Below are 22,380 nucleotides of genomic sequence, written 5' to 3' on the forward strand. Positions count from 1 at the left end.
GTTCTCTCTGTATGAGGGGAGGGGCAAATGTATTGATGTGACCCCAAAGAAATTTGTAAATAGGTCAAAATTACCAAAATGCCCAGAACAAAGGGAAGGAAACGAGGAAGGAAAGGGAAAAAAGAGGAGGGAGAAAGAGAAGTCAAGTTGTTGTTTCTTTTGGTTTGTCCATTTAAGTGTAGCAACAGCAAGTAAGTCACCCACATGATTTGTTTGACAGTAACAATACGAATAAGATGATGGAAATGTTCCATTTTATATTTTAAATTGTGTGTCATTATCTTAAAAATGAAAGGCAATATAACAGATTTGATTCTTTTGTAAGCATATATTAAGTGTTGATAGGGTGGGCAATATGTAAAATCTTGTCTCGGGCCCAACATTGGCTAGGGCAGTTTTAAGCTTTTTATTAATATTTATTTATGATATTTTGTAATGTAGGGCGGCACAGTGGATGACTGGTTAGCATATCCACCTCAGAGCACAGAGATCGAGGGTTTGGATCCGGACTACAGCCTTCCTGTGTGGAGTTTGCATGGTCTCCCCATACCTGCATGGGTTTTCTCCAGGTACTCTGGTTTCCTCCCATATTCCCAAAACATGCATGATAGGTGAAATGAACACTCTTGATTGTCCATGGATGTGATTGTGAGTGTGAATGGTTGTTTGTGTGTGCCCTGCAATTGGCTGGCAACCAGTTCAGGGTGTACCCTTTGGCTATGAAAAAATTACAAAACAGTACTTTTGTACTGAATTAGGTGTTTCCAGGCCTTGAATTCAAGTACTTGGATGTAATGGACAATCCGCTATAAGAGATGAACACTTTCCCAGATTTGTCCGTTTAATTGAGGTTACACTGTAAATGTGTTTTGCCTGATCAGTTGGGGTTTGTTTAAACTATTGTGCACGTCTTGCATTTTCTCCCCGGGTATGTGAACCTGAGGTGGGTAAAGTAGACTCAAGTGAGAGTAGTGCTAATTTTTAATAAAATGACTCAAGTAATAATGAAAAGTAGTCCTGCAAACTTGAGAAAGAGTTAAGTTAGTATTTAGTGAAAAGCTACGTTTGAACATAAAAAACGCAGTAAGAAAATTGAATAATGCTTTGCATGAGAAGTGACGGGTGGCCACTCGAAATGTTCATGATATATTAAGTATTTCTATGTTTTAAAATGTGAGAAATAAGACTAAAACAATATTAATTGCTATAAATCAAATAAAACTTTATTCATATGTTTTATAAGACATCTGGGGACCCTTGCAAATCTCAATATCCACCACTGCTGAAACAGAGTAAATGTCGCAATTTTAGTCCTAACTCATCTGTAAGGACTTTGTGGGCAAAAGGTAAAAATGGCAACCGTTGTCAGACAGCTGGTAATTGGCTTCCAGGCTACCGTCGAGGTGCCCTTGAGCAAGGCGTTATCCCCATGCCCTCAGTTCAAGAGGCGCCATGCTGTTTTGTTTTTACTCTGACATCGCCCTTTGCATGCCTGCATGTGTCTGATGTGGTTCTACTTGTGGTGAGCAACACAAAATATACAGCAGAGTGGGTTGGGTTCAGTTTGCCCTTGAAAGATTATGAGTATAATAAATAAACTGAATGGAAGATTTTTGTGGTTGACATTCGTGGGGTGTATCACCAGACGAAGACATTTTTGCCGCTTATTGAATTTTTCCAACAACAGACTGTAAATGCCCCCCTATAGGTGGATGCCCGGGTCCACTGCCCTGTTAAACCCCTCCTTTGCACGCCACTGGTTTGAACATGAGTGTGAACACTTGTCTAATGATTGGTTGACGACCAATCCAGCGTGTACCTGGCCTCTCACCTAAAGTAAACTGGGATTGATTCCAGTGACCTGTGACCCTAATAAGGGACGGATGGATGGAATATTTGTGGTAGCGTAGTGGGCCAGTGGTAAGCACATCTACCTCATAATTGAGAGGTTCTGGATTTGAATCTTGGCTCACGGCCTCCTGTGTGGTTTTTGTATGTTCTCTCCGTGCCTGTTTGGACGTGGTCCTTCTTGCTGCGAAATATAATCATCAATGACGGGAGATGGGGTAGGGGGTGCGGCTGTCATGTGCTGACAAGTTGTCATCATTGGGCTGTTTTTGAGCCAAAATGTAGTCTGCGATGTGGTGCGGCCGTCACACACTGACAGGGGGCCATGATGGCCGGGACTGTCCGTTGGGAAAAATGTACATATTTTCCGGAAATTCCCAATGGCCACCCCAACCCTGCTCGTGAGGATAATGGATGGATGGATGGATGGACAAAGCTGAAGTACAGTACAGAGCGCCCTGGGCGCGATATGCACATTGTAAATATAACAATAAAGCCGCAGAAGGTCAAAGAAATAGCAAAACACAATTCCTTGACACACTGAACTGTGGTTTTATGCAACCTAATAGGCTTATTTTCGCACTGCACTGTGGCTCAACAAACTAACTGAAAAAAAGCTAACACTTGTTTCATATGATGAGGTGCAGAGTGGGAGAATAAAGACAATGGAACAATCAAAGCAGACCAGAAATGATTTCAGTCATGTCATGCCTCTCCTTGTGCCAGTTGAGCAAACGTTTCACAGTACCAGAATAATAAAACTCTGCTGCCCCCCAAAGGCTCCTTGAATAAACTCTGCAGTCAGGTTTTTGCGCTGATTCAAACAAGCTGATTGCTCTTCTTTTCTGAAGGGGATACACAGTCAAATGAAAAATCAGCTTTACCTCCCGATGATAATGTTCTGATAATCTTGTCAACGTGGGGATGGGAGGTTTTTTTTTTGGTGATGTCATACACGAATTGGTAAGGGGAATTCAGTTTCTTGGTGAAGAAAAGCTGCCGTGATAAATTAATGCAATTGAATCTCAAAGGAAAGGCCATGTTGTATGGGACAGTAGCAGTGACCAGAAGACAGGAGCTGGTCTTAAATATTTTGCATCGTAGTATTAAAAAGAGCAACTTTGAGTGTGAAAGTGGGAAAACATTTATTTTGTATAGTGCTCTGTTTCTGTATAAGTATTTTACTATAAAGTACTGTACTGGAATAATTGTGGAGCCTTGACTTCTCAGTGAAATTCCAGGCCGTTCCAGAAATTTATTTTCTGTTTCTGTAATGCAAAAAATAACACCGTATTGTGTTTTGTAAAAAGATACATCACATAATTTATTTAGAACGTAAAAAAATTACCAGCTTGTGCATCAGGACATTTTATTCAGTGGGTGTTGCGCAACTCTTGCTGATGTTTTTCTCGGCCACCAGGGGCCACTATAATAAATACAGACAAAAGACACGTATCTTTGATGACTTAACAAAGAAAGACCTAAGTTGCAAGTTCTGTAAGTTACAAAATATTGTTACTGTAACAATATTAATCGCTTTTCGCAGAGGATAAAGAACATATGCCTGTGAGTAGTATGCTCGGTCATTTGTTGCATTTTGTGTTTAACTCTAGTTTGGAACCCCAGGGCTTAAAATTAATGATTCAACGTAGGGTTAGTATTACAAGGTGGTGTCAAGGTTGCACACTAGGGTTAGGATTTCAAAGAAGTGTTCAAATGTGTATATACCTATATATACTGCGTATATTTACATAAGTTTGTTTACAAATGTTTGCTGCTAATGTTATACATTGACGGCTACATTATGCCGCCGTCTCCGTGTGACCTATATCTTTGCTGCTGTACCACCGTAAATTTCCTCATTGTGGGACTAATAAAGGCCATCGTATCCTATCTTACAGTACTCTTCCTTAAAGCGCCCCTGTACAAGAAGGACATGGAGACCACGCCCCTCGCGGACAGTAAAAGAAAGTGACGTCTTTGTGACCACGTGACGTGGTTAGCGTCGTTGTCTGCGCCTTTGCTTGTTGTGTTGAACAGCCTCACGGCCTACTTGTGTGCATAAGACCATAAAATACGATGGAAGGGAGAAACTACGGTTCAGGTAAATATGTTTTTATTGTCGTGGCATATCAAGATAACGAATTACCACTTGCTATGTATTACATTCGTCGTTTTATGTATTTATTTTTAGATTACTGTTAGCCGCTAGCATAGGCCATTGGGAACAATCGCCATGTAGTCGAGTCCTTCCAGACTATTTTTGTTTTATGTTTTTTGCACAATATTGTACATTTTTGTGAAATGATGAATATAAGTAACGTTTACTTTAACGCGTTGAAGGGATTGTTGGCATGAACATAGCGAAGCCGTCGGTAATTTATTCGTCATCAAACGCTGTTAAGCTAACTCCTCATTGTTAGCATATAGCCGTATGTTAGCACGTTGCCAAATGCCAAGTTAACGATTTGCAGGTTTCGTGTAAGTGAATTATTCAGTTGGTGCTACACGAGACATTTTAGTTTGGTAGTAAAATGGCTATTCTAACAAAAATCCTTAAACAGTCGCCGCCGACTATCTTTAAAATAAATCGTCGAAATGCTAATTATGTAGGATCCTACTCTTTTCTCTCAAGATAATTAGATTCATTAGCAATTCCTGAGCCTTAATCTTCTATTAATGTCACTGTTCTGGCTCGTTTTGACGCTATTCTTATATCTTATAGGTTTTTCCAATTGGGGTGGTGGAGGGTCTGGCAACAGAGGTAAGCATGATGTTGAAATCATAACTTGTGGTATTTTATATTACATAGCCAGGTCATCTTGACTACAATACACATACAGAGCAACGCTGAGTCAATTCTCCCTGTTAATGTTAGAATATGAATACAAATGTAATAGTTATCCAATCAAATGAGTGTTTCTTACAGAAGAGAGAGGGTGTGTATTTAAAATGTATTGCATTTGCTCATTTACTCACCTATAGCTAGATAGGCAGGCGGGGTACATGCATACCTGTTTTAACATCTTGGTTGATTTTTAAGATGTCTTAGACCCCACTCATGATGAGGAAATAATCATCAAGTGGTGCTTACTGCTCTTAATTGTGTGGTGTTCTCCAACTGACCTACACAACACCAGTATGTACCGATGGTGTCTATAACATACAGTCCCAGAACGGACCAGTACACATTTTTAGAAATCAAAAAGGGCTGACTTTGATCAAAAATTGATCAATCATGATCGAACTTTTTTTTGCACAATTTTGCGCGTCAGATTGAATCCTTGAACAAGATATAAAGGCCAGATAATGTCAAATGTTAAATAGGCAGTTAGATTTTATGAGAAAAAAATACACAACATGCAATAAAAAGTAGCACAGAATACATCTTAAAGGCTTTAGTAAAATAATATAAAAGAAGCTAAACATAAAATAATTGAAACTTATATCGTGAATTTACAGGGCTGGTGGCTAAATATAAAATAATTGAAAATGATCATATCATGAATATACAGGGCCGGAAGATGTTGGTTCTGGCAGGGCGACCACAACTTGGATCATTGTGGCCCGACATGACCACCACCCAAAAAGATTAATGTAGGGCATTGCTATACGTATTGTAGCGATTGCTTGGACAAAGAAACGTTGATGAGCAGTGGGACACCAACCACACCACAGAATACCTGTGATGAAAAGGGATGGAATTTCTACACTTATTTGTACATTTCACATCAAAAAGATGTTACATCAAAGCAAAAGCATTGAAAAAAATAACACTAGGAAACTGAAATTTCACCCAGATGGTCAGAACATGTCGAAGTTCAAAATGGCACCATGCTGTCATTTCTAAATTATTGCTGTCATTATTTAGTTGCGGATTTTTTAGCAATGCGTGGGTAATTTTTATCGGTTTTGTAGCATTGACTCCCATTATAAATCACAATTTTTGACGCATTGTAAACCTGTGTTTTCATGCATTTTCCATGAATACCCAATGAAACCATTGTGTGACGACGTACGCTGTAAAAATATAAAATTGGTGTTGAGAGTGTTAAAAGCTCTAATCCACCAGGTGGCGCTAGAGAACAACTAATGATTTTGCTTTGGAAACGTGTGTGGTTCTGGGATGATATTGCATGTGCTAAATCGCGCGCAACCAATGCGATTTGAGAAAAGGCACGTGCACGTACACTAAGATACACGCGCGTCAGCCGTGCGCATGTGTGCAAGTGAATATGCGCTCATATTGCAAAATGCAGTGTGCACGCATTGCTTCGCTGATGTATGCGCTGTCGGAGTGACGTTTCATAAATAAAAAAGCTGCTGCTTTATAATTGAAACGTGTATGTGCGCACACACGCGCATGCATCAATCAATGGGACAATTATAAGTGTTGTACCGAAATAAGTTCATGTTCATGTTCAACCAAATGTTCATATGTGTGCGTGTCTACATGTGCATAAACTTTTCATGCACTTAACTGAATCTCAACTCTTATTGGTTGGGTGTTTGAATTTTTGCCACTCCTAGTAGTCCAGGGAAATTTCAAGTTAGTTTAAAAGGTTCCACCCGCTCAGTTTGCACATTTTACTCACCAGCACTGAGCAATAGAGATGGTGACAATGATAACACATCAGAGGAGCATGAGGACAAGCCCCATGAAGGAGAGGAGGACTTTCTGAACAGTTCCACTTCAGAGGAGCATGAAGACAAGCCCCATGAATTAGAGAAGGAGGACGACGAGGAGGACATGGACTACGTGCCCCATGAAGGAGTGGAGGAGGAGGAGGAGGAGGACAACATGGACTACATGCCCCATGAAGGAGAGGAGGAAAATGGCAGCAATGAGGTCAGAAAATGGAGGTCCAAAAATGGTGAAATAGTGTGGTCCCCTACACATGAGCTAGCCAGACATTTTGGGCCACCTCCCACACCTCCTTCCGGCCCAACAAGATATGCTATTGCCAGGATCAGCAGACCTGAGACTGCATTCAACCTTTTTTTCCCGGACAAGATAATTGAACTGATTGTAAAAATGACCAATCTTCAGGGATATAGAACAATCGAAGGCTAGAGAGAGCTTACAGCTGAGGAGCTATGGATTTACCTGGGGCTGCTGATCCTGGCAGGTATGTACAAATCCAAACACGAAGCAACCGTCATGTTGTGGGACAAGAAATTAGAACGTTCCATGAAGAAGAAGAAATGACTCCGGTGGGAACCATCAGAAAGGATAAAGCCGAACTTCCACCACAGCTCCTAAACATTGCCAACAGAGCGCCATTTTCAAGCATTTTTGCGTTTTTACCCCACGCAACCCTAGAATGTTTTACTTTTGAGCACAAAGCACCATGACCCGGAAGTGTTGGATACCCCTAAAAGAAAACCAAGAATCATTGTTGACTACAACCGCTGCAAAGGGGCCGTTGACCACCTGGTCCAGGTAAGCACATGTTTTGTCTTGGTCAAAACTTTCTATCAAATCTGTCTATTCATCTGATGTCATCTGATGGGTTTTTTTGTGTTATGGTATTACAGGCCTGCAGCACTTATTCTTGCTGCCAGCGGGCAACAAAGTGGCCCATGCGTCTATTCCAGCACATGGTTGATGTTTCGTGCTACAACGCCTTCGTGCTATTTGCATATGTGGAACCCGAATGGAATAAGCAGAAGATGAACAAGAGATGGACGGCTCTTCTTGGAAGAACTGGGTATGGCGCTCATTTGCCCCGCTTCACAGGGCCCACCGCAGGCCTCAAAACGACCTTCCAAGAGAAAACAATGTTGCCTTTGCTGCAGGCCACTCAGGGCATCAAGTCAGTGTGCAAAATGTGGCATATTCATCTGCCACAAGCACTCCCAAAAATTGTGTTCCAATTGTTAAAAAAAAAAAGTTCGATGATTGTTGTTGTTAGTTCTTTGTTTAGTAGTTGTTCATTTGATTTACATAAATTCTGTTCTAAATTCTTCATAATTGTGTTTTTTTAAGTCCTTTCATGGTTCAATTACCTTTATACAGTATAACATTTCCACTTAAATTTTTTAAATGTCAATTTAAAAAAATAATTATTAAAAATATTAATAAATGGCTTAGTTCTCATAGCAAAATACTACTTTTCTTGTCCATAGAGGCCATCAAAAATATATAAATATATAAAAACTATATGTATGGATAGCTTTGATCACCCTGAACATTTTAAGTGGTAGAAAGTAAAAAAAAAAAATACTCAAAAATAACTTAGTGATCACATTCTGAGTGTTCTACAAATTTGTACAAATATCATGAGGGGAAGAAAAAGTGGGAAATTGCACTCCTTAAAAATAGGGACATTCCAAAAAAAAATATCTTATGACTTATTGACTTATTCAATGAACTAATTGTCATATAAAATATTTCAATTTGATTTTTTTTCCATATATATATATATATATATATATATATATATATATATATATATATATATATATATATATATATATATATAGCAAAAAGTCAAAAATTGCCATTGTCAAAAATACGGACTACTTATTCAAAACTAACGTATTTTCGGGGCTATAAGCCGCACCGCTATATAAGCCGCACCCATTCTATTTTTAGAATATTTTGGAAAAAAACTTAAATAAGCCGCACCTATTTTGACAATTTTTATATTTACTGCATTTATAGAATGATTATGAACTGTAAATGTACATGTACGTACCTGAGCAGATTCTTTCCTAACAGTGCCTTTTAACACTGCAGCAACATTGCTAAATTAAAACAGAAGAGAATCAAGAGAAAGTAAACAGTACTTAACTTCATTTCACTGCCGCTCCAATTTGTCAGCTAATGTCCACCATACTCCACCATCTATTGTTCTACTACATTCTCCATATGCACCTGTCATGTTTTATGTTAATAAAGTCAGCCAATCTAACACACAATGTGCTAAATCAACAATAGCATTTCACATCGAAACAACAGAACAGACGTAACATCAGCCAATCTCATGTGCACTTCACGGCCCTCTAGGAAAACATAGAATCAAAGCATTACATCACCTAATGCAATAACCTAGTCTATGGCGCCCTCGCCTGTTGAACTCCTCCACCTGCAGTCACATCCAGTTAATGGGGAATGTATTGTATTGAATTGTACTGTCATTACGGTTAGAGTGCCCCGAGCGGTGGAAGAAAAATCCACAGAATAGCCGCACCGGACTATAAACCGCATCGCTCAAAATCTAGGAAAAAACTCACGACTTATAGTCTGGAAAATACGGTATATGGATAGGTCTGACCCTTCTGAACATTTTGAGTGGTTGAAAGTTAAAAAAAAATATTCAGGAATGACTTGGTTATCACATTTTCGAGTGTTTTACCATTTTTCTTCTAGAAATACAGTGATCCCTCGCTACTTTGCGCTTCAACGTTCGCGCCCTCCGTGCATCGCGGATTTTTCAGAAGCATTCACAACAAATTCAAAATGAAACACAGCCATATCGGCAGCTATATTGCAGAAAGACGCATTATTTCAAAGATATGACTTGACTCGGAGACTTTGTACATACCCGCAGGTACTCATAAAAGGCGGTGACTGGTTCCCAGCGCGAGCTCGACCGAGAGCACAACTGGATTTACTTTTTCCACACACTGTACTGAACGTGAGCTGACTTGGATGATAATTTGAAGATAAAATTCTTCTCACAGCCCGCAGCTTGATATTTATTCTTCATTTTGTATTTTTTAAAGTTAAATTCTGTAACAAGTATTTAGGAGTGCAAGAACGATGTCAGGTGTTCGCAACAGCATAACAGGCGCAAATCCCCCCCCAAAATAAAACTGTACACTAAATATCATATAAAATCATAATCATAAGTCCGACTCTACTTCGCTGTTTTCACTTATCGCGGCGGGTTCTGTCCCCCCATTAACCGCGATGAATGAGGGATCACTGTACTTCATGTGTCATGAAAAGAAATACGGTATATGCACAAGGGTATGGGACATGATTTTTACACATTTTAATAAGTTGTATCAAACAAAATATCAATGTCGCAATTAACGGTTTCTCAAATTGATACACATTAACCGAGTATTTTCTTGATTTTGCATTACGCTTTGAAAAACTCGAAGGTGGATATGATGTCAGGGAGCCACGTCTCTGACTTGCTGGCTGTGACGCATGCTCGTCGTGGTTCTTCTGATTCATTTAGTTTCTCCTTTAAATTGAACAATAAAAACGAGCAACCAATACTTACTGATAGCTTGTCATTGCCATGTTCAGAGCATGGTGATGACGCCTTTGATTTGATTTGATTTCTTTTTTATGCCTTTCCATTACATTTTTACCAAAGAAACAGTTGGAAAGTTATTTGTACTTGTACTCCTTAAAAGATTTAGGGTCACTTTTTTTCGTGTACCTTACACTTTAAGGGGATGCTCAAATTCTTCGTGATTATCGGTATGTGTGTACCCTGCCATAGATAGATTATGCCTATGAAATGAATAGATCAATCAGTCGAAGCCAGAAAAAAGTAGACTGATATTTTCTGTGTTGCCTGTGGTTTTAATAAATGGTAAAAGTATAAGTACAGCCCAATTGTCAGCTCAATGGTTAAACAGCTTGTACTGTAATGACAGTATATGAATGAATATTTTACGTTTTATTGTCTATATAATACTGTAATCTGTAATAGGTTCTGGGAACTTTGATCTATTTGGTGGGAATTATAAGAATTCCATGTCGGGATTCGGGGGCTACGGAGGTGGCAACTCCAAGAGAAGCCTCTCTGGGTCATCCATGCTCCAGCAAAAGATAACGCATGCGGACGAAGTCATTGCCAAGATTAATCAGCGTTTGGACATGCTCACTCAGTTGGAAGGGGGCATGAAAAGTCGAGGTGACAGGTAAGTCTATTTGCATTTATTTATTGTTGCATCATTATGTCATCGTTGCGTAAGTCACGCACGTTTGTGGGCCATGTTACTGGTATTGAAAAGATCAAGTATCTCCTCAGCTTACCAGTACTCTTCTTTGCTGCTATGCGTTTACAGGAGCTGTTTTTTTTTTTTTTTTTTACACAGGCCCTACATCAAAAGGGAAAAAAAAGCTGGGCATCAGTTTGTTTGACAAAAGTGACCAGTAGAAGTATTCCAGGAACCTATTCTATTGCTCTTCACTTACCATCCATTTTGTTAGTTCACATTATTCCAAGTCACGGGCGACGATTTTCTTTTTGTTGCTGGTATCGGGATACCTGTTTACTCGTTTCACCCCTTGAACGCTGTCCTCTGTCTTGACTGTGTTTACTTTATTCACAAGCATTGCTCTTCTCATCCATGTGACCTAACCTTGCGCTCTGGTTTTAGGGTTCACACAAAAGATGAGTTAAAAGCCGTTAGCCTTACAATACAGTGAATTGCTCAAGGCTGTCTGCTCTGCCTATAACTTATAAGAAAACAACTAAAGCTTGTTTTTGTACTCGCTGTAATCCATTATTTTCAAAACACCATTGTCTTTGTTGGTCTGCTCATTGTATAAAGAGGAAGTACATTTGCATTCCCCACTTCTGATGGAAACACTGGTTGACCTCTGACTGAAAATATAGTTGGAAGAGTTCTTGTTAATGTAACGATCAGAGCTGATTCCCAGTGTTTTATTGTAAGATATTGCAAGCAGACCATAGCTTTGGTGGATGTCCATCTTGTGACCGGACAAGAAAATGGCAACAGTGTGGAGGCGCATTAGTGTCAGGTGGAGAAATCCAAACCTGCCAGCCATCCCTGCCTCCTGCCTTGCTCTCTGCTCTTCTCTATCAACCCTCTCCCTCCATCCCGCAGGTTTGGCCAGTTCGATTCTTTCGACTCGCTCTCCTCCTCCTCCCGAGATCTCTACAGATCCGGTGGCGGTAGCTATGGCTGTGATGATGGCCGTGGTGACAACATGCTGTTGGGCCCGCGAGGAGGCTCGGGCTTCGGGGGGGGCATGGGGCAAGGAGGGGGAGGCGGCTTCAACAGCCTCTCCTCTTCCTATGGAGTCGCTAAAATGCGACAGAATATGAGAGAGTCCTTCACCAGTGGCTCTGGTGGGGGCGGATGGGCCGGAGCAGGCCGTCGTTCCCCCAGAAGGGGCGGAGGCGCTGGGGGTCGAGGATCTGGCGGAGGGTTTGGGGGCTACAGGTCAGACCCCATGTCATTTGGTGGAGGTGGCCGGGGAAGCGGTCACTCCCCAGGGGGTGGTCGAGGCAAGCTCCCATCCCTCCTGTCCAACCGCATGTACTCAGAGAGTGGAGGTTTCCACCAGGGTCCCTCCCAAGGGCCCCACGACTTTCCCGGGAGGCATTTTGGAGGGGGGCCACGGGCCGGCCGCCAGCGAGGCCGCAAGAGACCCCTCAACAAAGTAAGTACCTCCAGCCAAATTAGGAAGCCCTATTCAGATACTGGCCAAGAAGCCTGTTCTGATTCCCACATTTCTCTACCATAGACCAACTGGCAAGCCAGTCTGTCACATTAGTGCCCACTCTGCTGACATTTACCGACATTTAAATCAGCTGCCCCCCACACTCCGCCCACTGTTTAACTACATTCAGTGTAATGTCAAGTTCTTTATGGAACTGAACTGCTCTTTTGTAAGTTAAAAGCAATTTCTGCTTCTTACTGCACCAGCTATTTTTCTTGGTTAGATGGGCTGTTTTTTCTTTTTTTTTTTTTTTTTTTTTTTTTTTTTAATCTTTGGGTTTCATGCAAAAAGCTACTTTTTATATTATTTGGTAGAAAGTCAAAACGACAAAAATCATACTGTGGCCCATTAAATGTTTCCGGTGGTACAGCGAGGTCCAGACGTATTTGGACATTGCAATAGATGTGTTGTAAGTGCTGGTGAGCTTTAATTTGAGGGTATTTACATCCAAATCAGGTGAACGGTGTAGGAAACACATTTCATAATGTGCCTCCACCTCTTTAAGGGATCAAAAGTAAATGGACAATTGGCTACTCAGCTGTTCCTGGTATGTGTCATTCCCTCCTTATTTCACTTACAAACAGCAGATAAAAAGGCCCGTAGTTCATTTCATTTGGTGAGGTCATCTCTCAATAAGAAGTACGAAGAGCTGTCACTAACAGCGAAGCAAGCCATCATTAGACTGAAAAATCAAAAACGCATCAGAGAGATAACAAAAAACTCTAGGCATGGCCAAATCAACTATTTGGTACATTTATAAAAAGACAGAAGGCACTGGTGAGCTCAGCGTAACCAAAAGACCTGGAAGACCACAGAATCCTGTTTGGCGGGTGACAGACAAATGCTTTCCCGTGTCAAGAAAAAACCCTTCAGAACAGTCGGCCAGATCAAGAACACTCTCCAGCAGATGTATCTGTGTTCAAGTCAACAATTGAAATTACTTCATACAGAGGAAATAGAGGTTTCATCTGAAAAACAGAAAGGCCAGGTTAGAATTAGCCAAGAAACAATTCTGGCTAAAAGTGTGTACAGTGCTGGAATAGTTTTTTTTGGACAGAAGAGACGAAGATCAATTTCGGCCAGAATGATGGAAAGGGAAGGAACTGCTCAAGAAAGCAACCAGGGAGTTTTTAAAGTCAAAGAAGTGGAATGTTTTGCAATGGCCAAATCTATCACCTGACCTGAATCTGACTAAACATGCGTTTCACTTGCTGAAGACAAAACTGAAAAGAAAATTGCCAAAAAACAAGCAGGAACTGAAGACAGTTATAGCAGAGTCCTGGCAGAGCACACCAGAGATGAAACCCAGCATCTGGTGATGTCGAAGGCTTTGAGACTTCAAGCCGCCCATGATTGCTAAGGATTTGCAACAAAGTGTTAAACTGAGGTGGTATTCAAATTTTGATATTGTTTTACATCAGGTTGTAATACCGTCACTAATTTTAGACTTATTTTGTAGCTGTACCAACCACTGCGAGTATAAGCTGGATTCGTAACCCAAGTCCCCAATCCGTTTATCTTTTTAACCAAGTTCCAATGGGTTACTAATTGTACTTTTTCCTTAAAACATGTCATAGTCCAAACAATTGTAACATCCAATTTTTTCATAATGGTAAATGAAGTGCACTTTTATTGTGCTTTATCCACACCATTTGTTGTCCAAAGCTTTTTGAAAACTTTTTTTGAAAACATTAAGTTTAAAATACTTATTCTAACCATTTATCCATCAATTTTCTTTCGGACTATTTTTAAATCTATTCGCATTTCATCAAGCTGCTATCTAGCGCTAAGTTACCTGAATATTTTCGTCTCCTCTCCGGCCGGCACAGACATGGCCAAACTCCCTTTGTGTGCCGCTGTGAGAGTCCAGCAGTGAAGTAACAAAGACATTGATAGAACTGGGCTTCAGTAACTGCTTGAGTTTAATTTTATGCTCGATAGTCGGCAACTCAGGGTTCGCTTTCTCTAAGGTAGACACTTGCCAGGTTTCGCGCAATGCAGCCGCTCTTAATTCATTGAATTCTTTTGTGATCTTCGTGCAGATTGGTTTGTTACAAACATCACACATGCAGCTATGATGTAAGCCAGGTGTCAAAGTGAAGGTTCTATTGATCGGTGTATATGCTCTATCTATCTAGCCGCTGACGGCTGCTTGCCTGAAATGTACATATTTTGCTTTCTTTTTCTTAAACGATCGTCAGCCTCCGTAGCATTTCAGAACGTCGTGCGCTGTTTCAGTTTGAACCACTTACAGAGAAAAAGAGCAGTTACATTTTGTCTCGTGTGGCCTTATGCGCTGTCACGTGACTGATAGAAGTCATTCCCCGAGCAGTTTCAAGAAATATTACAGTCTACTATTAGTTTAAATAGTTATAGTAATACTGAGTTTTGAAAACACAACTACACATTTATATGTGCTATCCAAAAAATATATTTAAGTGACACCGTTGCTATTTCTAGACACCGCGGGATACCGTAATACCGCCCAACCCTAAAAAGTGACAATCTGATTCATCATTGTTCGTTTGTCCAATTACTTATGGTCCCTTAAAAAGGTGAAGGCACATTTAAAATGTGTTGTAATTCCTACACAAAGTAATTCCTACACCGTTCTTAAAACACATCTTCATTTCAAATTCACTATGGTGTTGTGCAGAGCTGGAATACTTAAAATTGTGTCAATGTCCAAATATTTATGGACCTGACTGCAATAAAAAAGTCAAAACAACAAAAAGTCATACTGTGGACCCTCTAAATATTTTCAGTTGTGTATTAACTGGATTGAGAGGTGTTGCTTGTAGTGTACAGTGAATATAAAAAGTCAACACACCCATGTTCAAATCCCATGTTTCTGTGATTGTCAAAAATGACACCTAGATAAATAATTTTAAACTTTTCCCACCAATAATGTGACCTAGAACCGGTGAATTTCAATTTGGGGGATTTTAGAAACGGTAAATAAAAAAACTGAGATGTGTTTGCCCAAGTCATACACATGCTTTTAACATGGCAACACGCTGTGTTCTGAATTAAATACATTCAAACCCATGGTAAATGGGACTCAGGACACACCCGCCACCAACTAAAGTGCCTTTGGTTAAACCCCACATAACGTTCAGCAGTTGACGTAAGCTTTTATTTTGATTTTTTTTTTTTTTCTCACTCTCTAGCAAAAGACCTGAGGTTTGGCTTTAACATTGACTGCTATTTGGAACCACTCCTAAATCCCTCCACTTTGACTGCATCATAAAACCAGGCATTTGAACAACAGGGATGTCTAGACTTTTTATATCCATTATATTGCTGATTATCTGCTCAACGTAAATGAGTACACCCCAGTAGGTTTGTTGGAAACTATTCAGTTTCTTAACTATACTACATTATACTTCCACAAATTTGGATCATTGACTGTAAATGAGAATACAGATATGTGCATGCAAAAAGGCAATTTCTTTTTTATAATTATTTTTTTTAAAAATCATTTACCCGTAACTGATGGTCCAAAATGAATACGGTCGAAGACTAGCACGTTTTAAAAAAAAAAAAAAAAATTTCAATAAAATTTAAATTCACAGAAATTCGACCGCAGGTGAGTCTTACCAATTTTAAAAGGCGTGTAGTCAATTGTTTGGCACAGAATTTTTTTTTTTTTTTTTTTTTTTGGGGGGGGGTGTCTGTGTCGAACATGGACATTTTTTGCCCCCAAAAAATCAAGAGTATTTTTTTCTTTTCTTTGTTTATACTCTTTCTCAAGTTTGTATTGGGTGGTCTTCAGCAGGTAAGACCACAAAATGATGTCCAGAAGAAGAGAAAGCAGATGCTAACTCCTGCAGATGAGCCAGAGTCAAAAATAAACAAGACTGAAAGCACAGATACTGGCAGTTCCCAGGGTAAGTTGCAGTCATGCGGCACATTTTAGTTGGCATATTCCTATTTCAATTGAAACTGCTGTGAGTCCATTAGAAAACACTTAACTAAGTACCTTTCTGGTCATTTTGTCTGTGGAATGAAAGAAGACAAAAATGGTGACAACAATGAGACAACTACTGCAGCTGCGGTGAGTATCAGAACTGGACCACAAAGGAGGAACATAAGAATTGGGGCATTTGAGTTGAACAGTGTCTGCCTGTCATAGGGCTTAACAATACCATATGCTCAAAATGTTAAATATTTGCAAAATGTTAAATATTTGTGGATTTTTTTTTCTTAGGAGACTACTGATGGAAGTTCAGGTGAGCACAGTCTTTTCCAATTTACATTGTTTGTTAGTGATGTTGAACTTTACTTGATTGACATTACATCATCACAATGGCATTTTTGGAACTCTTATCACAACATTAGGCGCCCCTGCTGCTGGACTTAACCCTTAATTCATCATTCATATTACTATATTACATTTACCATTATTGTTATATTATTCTGAAAACCTGATGTGCTACAGAAAAAAAACAAGGGCAGATTCAGAATCAGTGCAAAAAAAATACAAAAAAATTATTTAAAAAAATGGCCACCCCTAAAAACGGGTGGATTTTGCTGCTTTTACTTGTATTCCACAAACGCAATATTAATCAGAATGCCTTGTTTCAACTAGTGGGCTTGCGTAGAACATATTCTTGGAAAAAATGTTTGGGTTGACTTCCACTTTAAAGTTAGCCTACTAATTTCCCCAGCCAAAAAATGTCATTAATATCAACTAAAAAATGTGAATGAGAAATATTATTAATATAAATACTAGGGGTGTGACTGTACACGTGGGTGTATTAATACGTCTCGGTATGGCATGTTCGGTTCGGTCCACTTGCGTTCGGTTCGGTCCACTTATTAGCGTGAGCTTACACAAGGGCGCTATTGACTGTTGCATGCGGGAGAGAAGAGTGGTGCCACAACAGTGAGAGCCAGAAAAGAGCCAGAGCTCGAAGGTTCCCCTGTACACTGTTGTCTCCTGTTTGGGGAACATTCTGGCTTTCCTGTTAAAATCGCCGGTGGGGAAAGGTACATGGTTAAGTTTGAAAGTTGTGTGCTGACATTGCTACATGAGATGGGCAGCAGGTAGCACGTCTAACATGCACGGCATCATCCGACTGTGAATGTTTCTTAGACGAGGGAGCAAAAACGTCAAACTTAAATAGCGAGATTTATCATATTGTAGCGTCTTCTAGGAACGTTTTTATTAATCAAAGTACAACTGCTCCCGCTCTTCTTTCTCCGCTGCTCCACTCGCTTGCCGTACGATGCATTGATGAACCTCGGAAACATCACAACTCGGCTACAGACAAATCTGACCACAACACAGATAACCCAATTCGTTACAATATGCTGTTGCACATTCAAAGATTTCAATGCCTAAAAATGTATACAATTTCATAAAGACTTTTTAAAGTTACTGTATATTTTTCATTTTTTTAATATAGTTAGCAATAATTGTAACTGTTATTGTATGTATTTTTTTTCATCACAAAAAGTGTATATATGTACTGTAATGACAACTTGGCTTTAACTTGAATACTTAAATGTGTCATAGGCTGTTGCTGCTGAGTGTTTAAAGATTTTAGTGTCTTAATGATTTACAAAATTAAGAGATCTTTATTGTTAGTGTATTTTTTATTCTGGTCTAATTTCAATCACCCGAATAGTTCGCTTTTATTTTTTCCAAAAAAAAGTACAGTTTACTTGACATCTTTTCAAAATAAAAATATTTAAAGAACAAAAAAAAGTTTGTACCGAAAACAAACTGAACTGAAGTTTAAAAAAAAAAAAACGAACCGAAACGTGATTTAGCGTACAGTTACACCCATAATAAATACTATTTCCTGAGCTAGGTAATCAACATTTAATAGTTTACAATTTCAACCACTTATATAATTTTATTAGTGATGAAAGGTGTTCCTCGTTTCACTCTCCACTATCTTATTTTATATAATAACAAATACTAAAGCCATCAATGAATTATCAATATAGCATTGTGATTATTCTTAATTAGAATTATTTTTGTCGTATGACATAATATATCAATAATTGTCCCGCAGCCACATTTTGGACAAAATTTTAAATATGTGAAAATTCAGACAAATTGTTCTGAATTTCTATAGATTGGCAGCTCTGATAATGCTATACCGAAATCTTTTGTTGCTGCTGAGTGTCACTCTAAGATGAACTCTCGTCTTCCTCTCAGGTGCGGCGAAACCAGATGAGGGTGCAGAGAAGGCGGAGGCACAGGACAAACAGCCTCCTCCACGAGCCACAGCCAAATCTGCAAAAATGAAAAAGAAGAGGGGCTTTCAGGATAGGTGAGCAGGAAGATAAAAACAACTGAGCTCTGGCCACTATCAGTGTACACAAGCAGTTCTTCATGCGGCTGTTCAACCTTACGGCAGGCTTAAACACCAACTTGTCCTGTTTCTTCCTTCAAGGGTGATGTTTGCGTGCTCTGTATGCAAGTTCAAGTCATTCTACAAGGATGATATGGAACGCCATTTGGAGAGTCGCTTCCACAAGGACCACTTCAAGTTCCTCTCGGGCCAACTGTCCAAGCCAACCACAGACTTCCTAGAGGTGATTAATGCTCGCTCACTTTAAAATAGTGGTATGCTTTGTGGTATTTAAATTTGAAGAAATTGCTCAAACGGACTATTTAGAGGCATCCTTCCATAGACTTTGCACCTGCCTGCTCAACAGGCGTATCTGCACCGCTGACGTTTACAGCGGAGTTAAAGCCTAAAGCGCCTGCCTCAACATCTCCCTAAAACCTATGGGCTGCTACAGAATCATCCTCTTAAACTTGAGGTTTTCCCAAAAATTCAACACCTGCAAAATAATTTTTATCTCAGCCCCTGTAACATAAACATAACATATCAAAAGAATGAGAGCTTAGACAGGTGGCTTTCACACAGGCCAGAGTTTATTATAATTTACTGTTTCAATCGAAGATGTAAAAATAGTGTCAGTGCAAGAGAAGCACTTACTTTAAAAATGGAGTGGTAATAAATACCATCCTCTATTCTGTTACATATCTTAACCATATATCACGTTCGAGTAGTTCCACGGGTTCAAAGTCCACAAGCGCGTGGTCTATCACTGCCGTTACTTATTTCAGAGCTCCTACGATCGATCCTCTATTATGCTCGAAAATAATTGGTCACGGCACAGTCACGTGTATATTTGGATGCATTTCATTGGCTAAGAGACCGAGAATAGGATTTAAAAAAGGAAATGACGTAAACGATCACCCAGAGAAGCTTTATATACTTCAGTATGACTGAATACAACAAATGTGCAACACACAACTGAACACTTTCACTCACTGTTTGATCCCCAGGAGTACTTGCTGAACAAGTTTAAGAAAATGGACCAAATTGTCGAGCAGATGGAACACCACAGTGCTGCCATCTGCCAGATGTACAGAGATCAGGACCTCACTCGGGGTAAGCGTCTGCAGCCAAGGACTGATGGTCTGATCAGAAAGAAGATAAGTCAAAGCAATTGGTGACTAGCGGTGTTTTGCATACTGTCTTGCAGAACTTGGCATGGAGCACTTTTTGAAGAAAGTGGAAGCGGCACACTGCAGCGCATGTGACATTTTCATTCCCATGGAGCTTCACCTGATTCAAAAACACATCAAATCACCTGACCATAACTACAACCGCAAGGTATGTTGATGGATGATGTGCTGGCAATACAGACATGTCATGCGAAAAGACATGGTTCGTTCAATGATATTGGAACTTGTGCTCAAATGTTTGCATCATCTCACAATTTATTTTAGAATAAATTTAGAAAAAAAACACACGCTACCAAACTTTTTATGGTCTTGCCCCATCGTGCTTCACTTATCATTTATAAACATGCTTGTCATGGTCACCAGAGTTTGCAGAAAAATCTCTCCTGGTCGTTTCCAGGTGACACTAAAAATACGGGAGGCTGAGCTTTTGCTGTTGTGAAATTCACTGTCGTCCCACATTAGACTCGCTCCCACATCGGCAGTTATAGAACTGCTTAAAAAATATACTTCCCCTAGTTGTTCCCGCACAGTAAGAGTTGTGAGCTTTGTTGTACTTATTAATTTCCTACTAATGATGTATTTAGTGTTTTGTTGGCTCAATGATTTTTTTTTGTATGGTTTTATCTGCATATTTTGTTATGAAATGTACAGTCCTTTGGTGACCCCTCTTGTTTTAAATGTGCTGTAGAAATGCATGTGGATTGTTTGACTGATTGCCCTTTCTGCGATTCAAGGGAATGATGGAGCAGTCTAAGAAATCCAGCCTGTCGGTTGCACGCAGCATCCTCAACCACAAAGTCATTGGAAAGAAGCTGGAGAGCTACCTCAAGGTACGCAGCATCATATAGCCTCAAAAGACAAGAGACCTCCAGAGCTTTAAAGGGGACAAACACTATCAATGAATTTAACCTAACAGCACAATGATTTCACATGGAGTGGGTGTGGTCATGTAAATGAGCCTCACTGTATTTTCAGTGTTGGAACGGACATGTTACTGACAGCCTTGTTTCTTTTTACAGGGAGAAAATCCATTTACAGCCAACCCCCAGGGCCAGGAGGCATCCGACTCCATGGTGGTGGACACAACAGAGGGACAGAAGGCATCCGTCGCTCAAGAGGAAGATACCGAAGCGGCCGAGGCGGCAACCCAGCAGGACACTGAGGTGGAAGCAGCCAAGGAAGTAAAGATGGCGGAAGAGGGGGAGGGAGAGAAGGAGGCAGTCATGGAGGGCGGCGAGGAGGAGCTGGAGAACCTGGAGAACCTGGAGCACCAGGAGGATGAGGCAGAGGGGGAAGAAGGCTTTGAAGTCGGAGAGGAGGAAGAAGACGACGATGAGGGATACGTGGTCCACGATGAAATTGATGAAATTGATGAAGAGGAGGGAGCAGAGGTGGCCGCTCCTGCTGAAGATGACGAGCACAAAGAATGAACATTTCTCCCTGGCAAATGGAGCAGGCACATGACACAACAAAATATGTAAACCCTTACATTTTTCACTTTATTCCACTAAATGTTTGTTTATACTTTGTGCAGTAGTCAGAAAATGCATTTGGAACATGGCAGTTTGATACCAATCTGAAGACGACTATACAAAAGGTGTTTATTGCTTTTAAATATTTTGTGCCTTTTGTTCAAATTTATTTACTTTTACGTTGTTAAATTGTTTCAAGGCATTTTGTGTTATAGTTTTGTCAGCCTACAAATAACAGTCTGCCCATTGCAAATATATTTTTTTCACTTAACTGAGAAGCGGATTTTGTCTTACTTAAAGCAGGTGTGAATTGAACAGTTGTCATGTTTCTTCTCTATAAATGTAACTTCTACAGTGTCATGAATAAACTTGAGGAAACAACCTTTTCACTATTGATGACTTTCTTATTCTAGCTCCATCAAGTCAAATATCCCAAAAATGATCAATGATACAACACCTAAAAAACTATCCAGAAGTACTGTCAGAATTTGAGTAGAGGAAAGCGTTCAGCAGCAAAAGCCATCAGATAACTTTGACTCAATACCACCTGACTTCAAAACACCCTTTTGAGGCAGACCTAATTTCTATTCATTTTTTTAAAAATTCTGGGGTCGTGTCATTTTGTTGCATAATTTTGAGACCTCTTGGCCAACGTCATTTTGTCAGAGGTTCTATTAATCGATTTCTTGATTGAACAGGTTGGAATGTAATCAGGTTTAGGTGTGGTCAAGTGAAAATGAAACGTTGACTTACCTCACTTTCCTCAATAGTTCCCACGAAAATAGGGATTCTCTCTGTATGGGGAATTTAAGCCCTCTAGTGGAGAAGAGATGCATTTTCAAAGCACATGTAATAAAAGTCCAGTCATGAGTGAGCATGTCCAAAGAACCTTTAGCATAATACATTACAAGGACATCATGGACTGACTATTTTAAGTACATAAGTAAAGTCTTAACATAATAGAAATCATGCACACTTTTTTAAAGTGAATAATGATGGTGTTTTTTCATTCGTGCAATGCAAGGCTTGTATTTATTTCAGCTTGTTTGCTTATGTTCAAAAATCCTTTTCTGCTGCTGTATATTATTTATATTGTCAATATCGGCGTATTTTAAGGAAAA

The 22,380-nt window shown here is 39.8% G+C and overlaps 1 protein-coding gene across 4 annotated transcripts; it reads left to right on the top strand.

Moving 5' to 3' along the window:
* The first annotated feature begins 3,749 nt into the window (after nt 1-3,749).
* Nucleotides 3,750-21,651, top strand: akap8l (A kinase (PRKA) anchor protein 8-like). Of its 4 annotated transcripts, none has more exons than XM_086033301.1 (13): nt 3,750-3,952; nt 4,574-4,612; nt 10,527-10,737; nt 11,671-12,229; nt 16,068-16,179; nt 16,306-16,346; nt 16,500-16,521; nt 18,462-18,576; nt 18,700-18,841; nt 19,605-19,710; nt 19,805-19,935; nt 20,522-20,617; nt 20,807-21,651. In XM_086033301.1, exons 1-13 carry the CDS (start codon nt 3,928-3,930, stop codon nt 21,215-21,217), a joined length of 2,010 nt encoding a protein of 669 aa, XP_085889427.1. In that variant the 5' UTR covers nt 3,750-3,927; the 3' UTR covers nt 21,218-21,651. The 4 variants fall into 4 exon arrangements, with proteins under 4 accessions (XP_085889427.1, XP_085889426.1, XP_085889425.1 ...); XM_086033300.1 differs by having other exon boundaries at nt 3,752-3,952; nt 16,065-16,179; XM_086033299.1 differs by having other exon boundaries at nt 3,752-3,952; nt 16,303-16,346.
* Nucleotides 21,652-22,380: the final 729 nt, after the last annotated feature.

The sequence above is a fragment of the Filicampus tigris genome, chromosome 6 (genome assembly GCF_054856515.1).
Source record: "Filicampus tigris isolate MCC_2025a chromosome 6, RoL_Ftig_1.0, whole genome shotgun sequence".
Classification (NCBI taxonomy): domain Eukaryota; kingdom Metazoa; phylum Chordata; class Actinopteri; order Syngnathiformes; family Syngnathidae; genus Filicampus; species Filicampus tigris.

Bases quoted from the DNA above. Each gene is read 5' to 3' on its own strand.
- akap8l (XM_086033298.1), top strand. From the start codon at position 3,928: ATGGAAGGGAGAAACTACGGTTCAG. The intron at 4,613-10,526 runs GTAAGCATGATG...AATCTGTAATAG, and splicing joins TGGAGGGTCTGGCAACAGAG to GTTCTGGGAACTTTGATCTA. The intron at 16,522-18,461 runs GTGAGCACAGTC...TCTTCCTCTCAG, and splicing joins GACTACTGATGGAAGTTCAG to GTGCGGCGAAACCAGATGAG.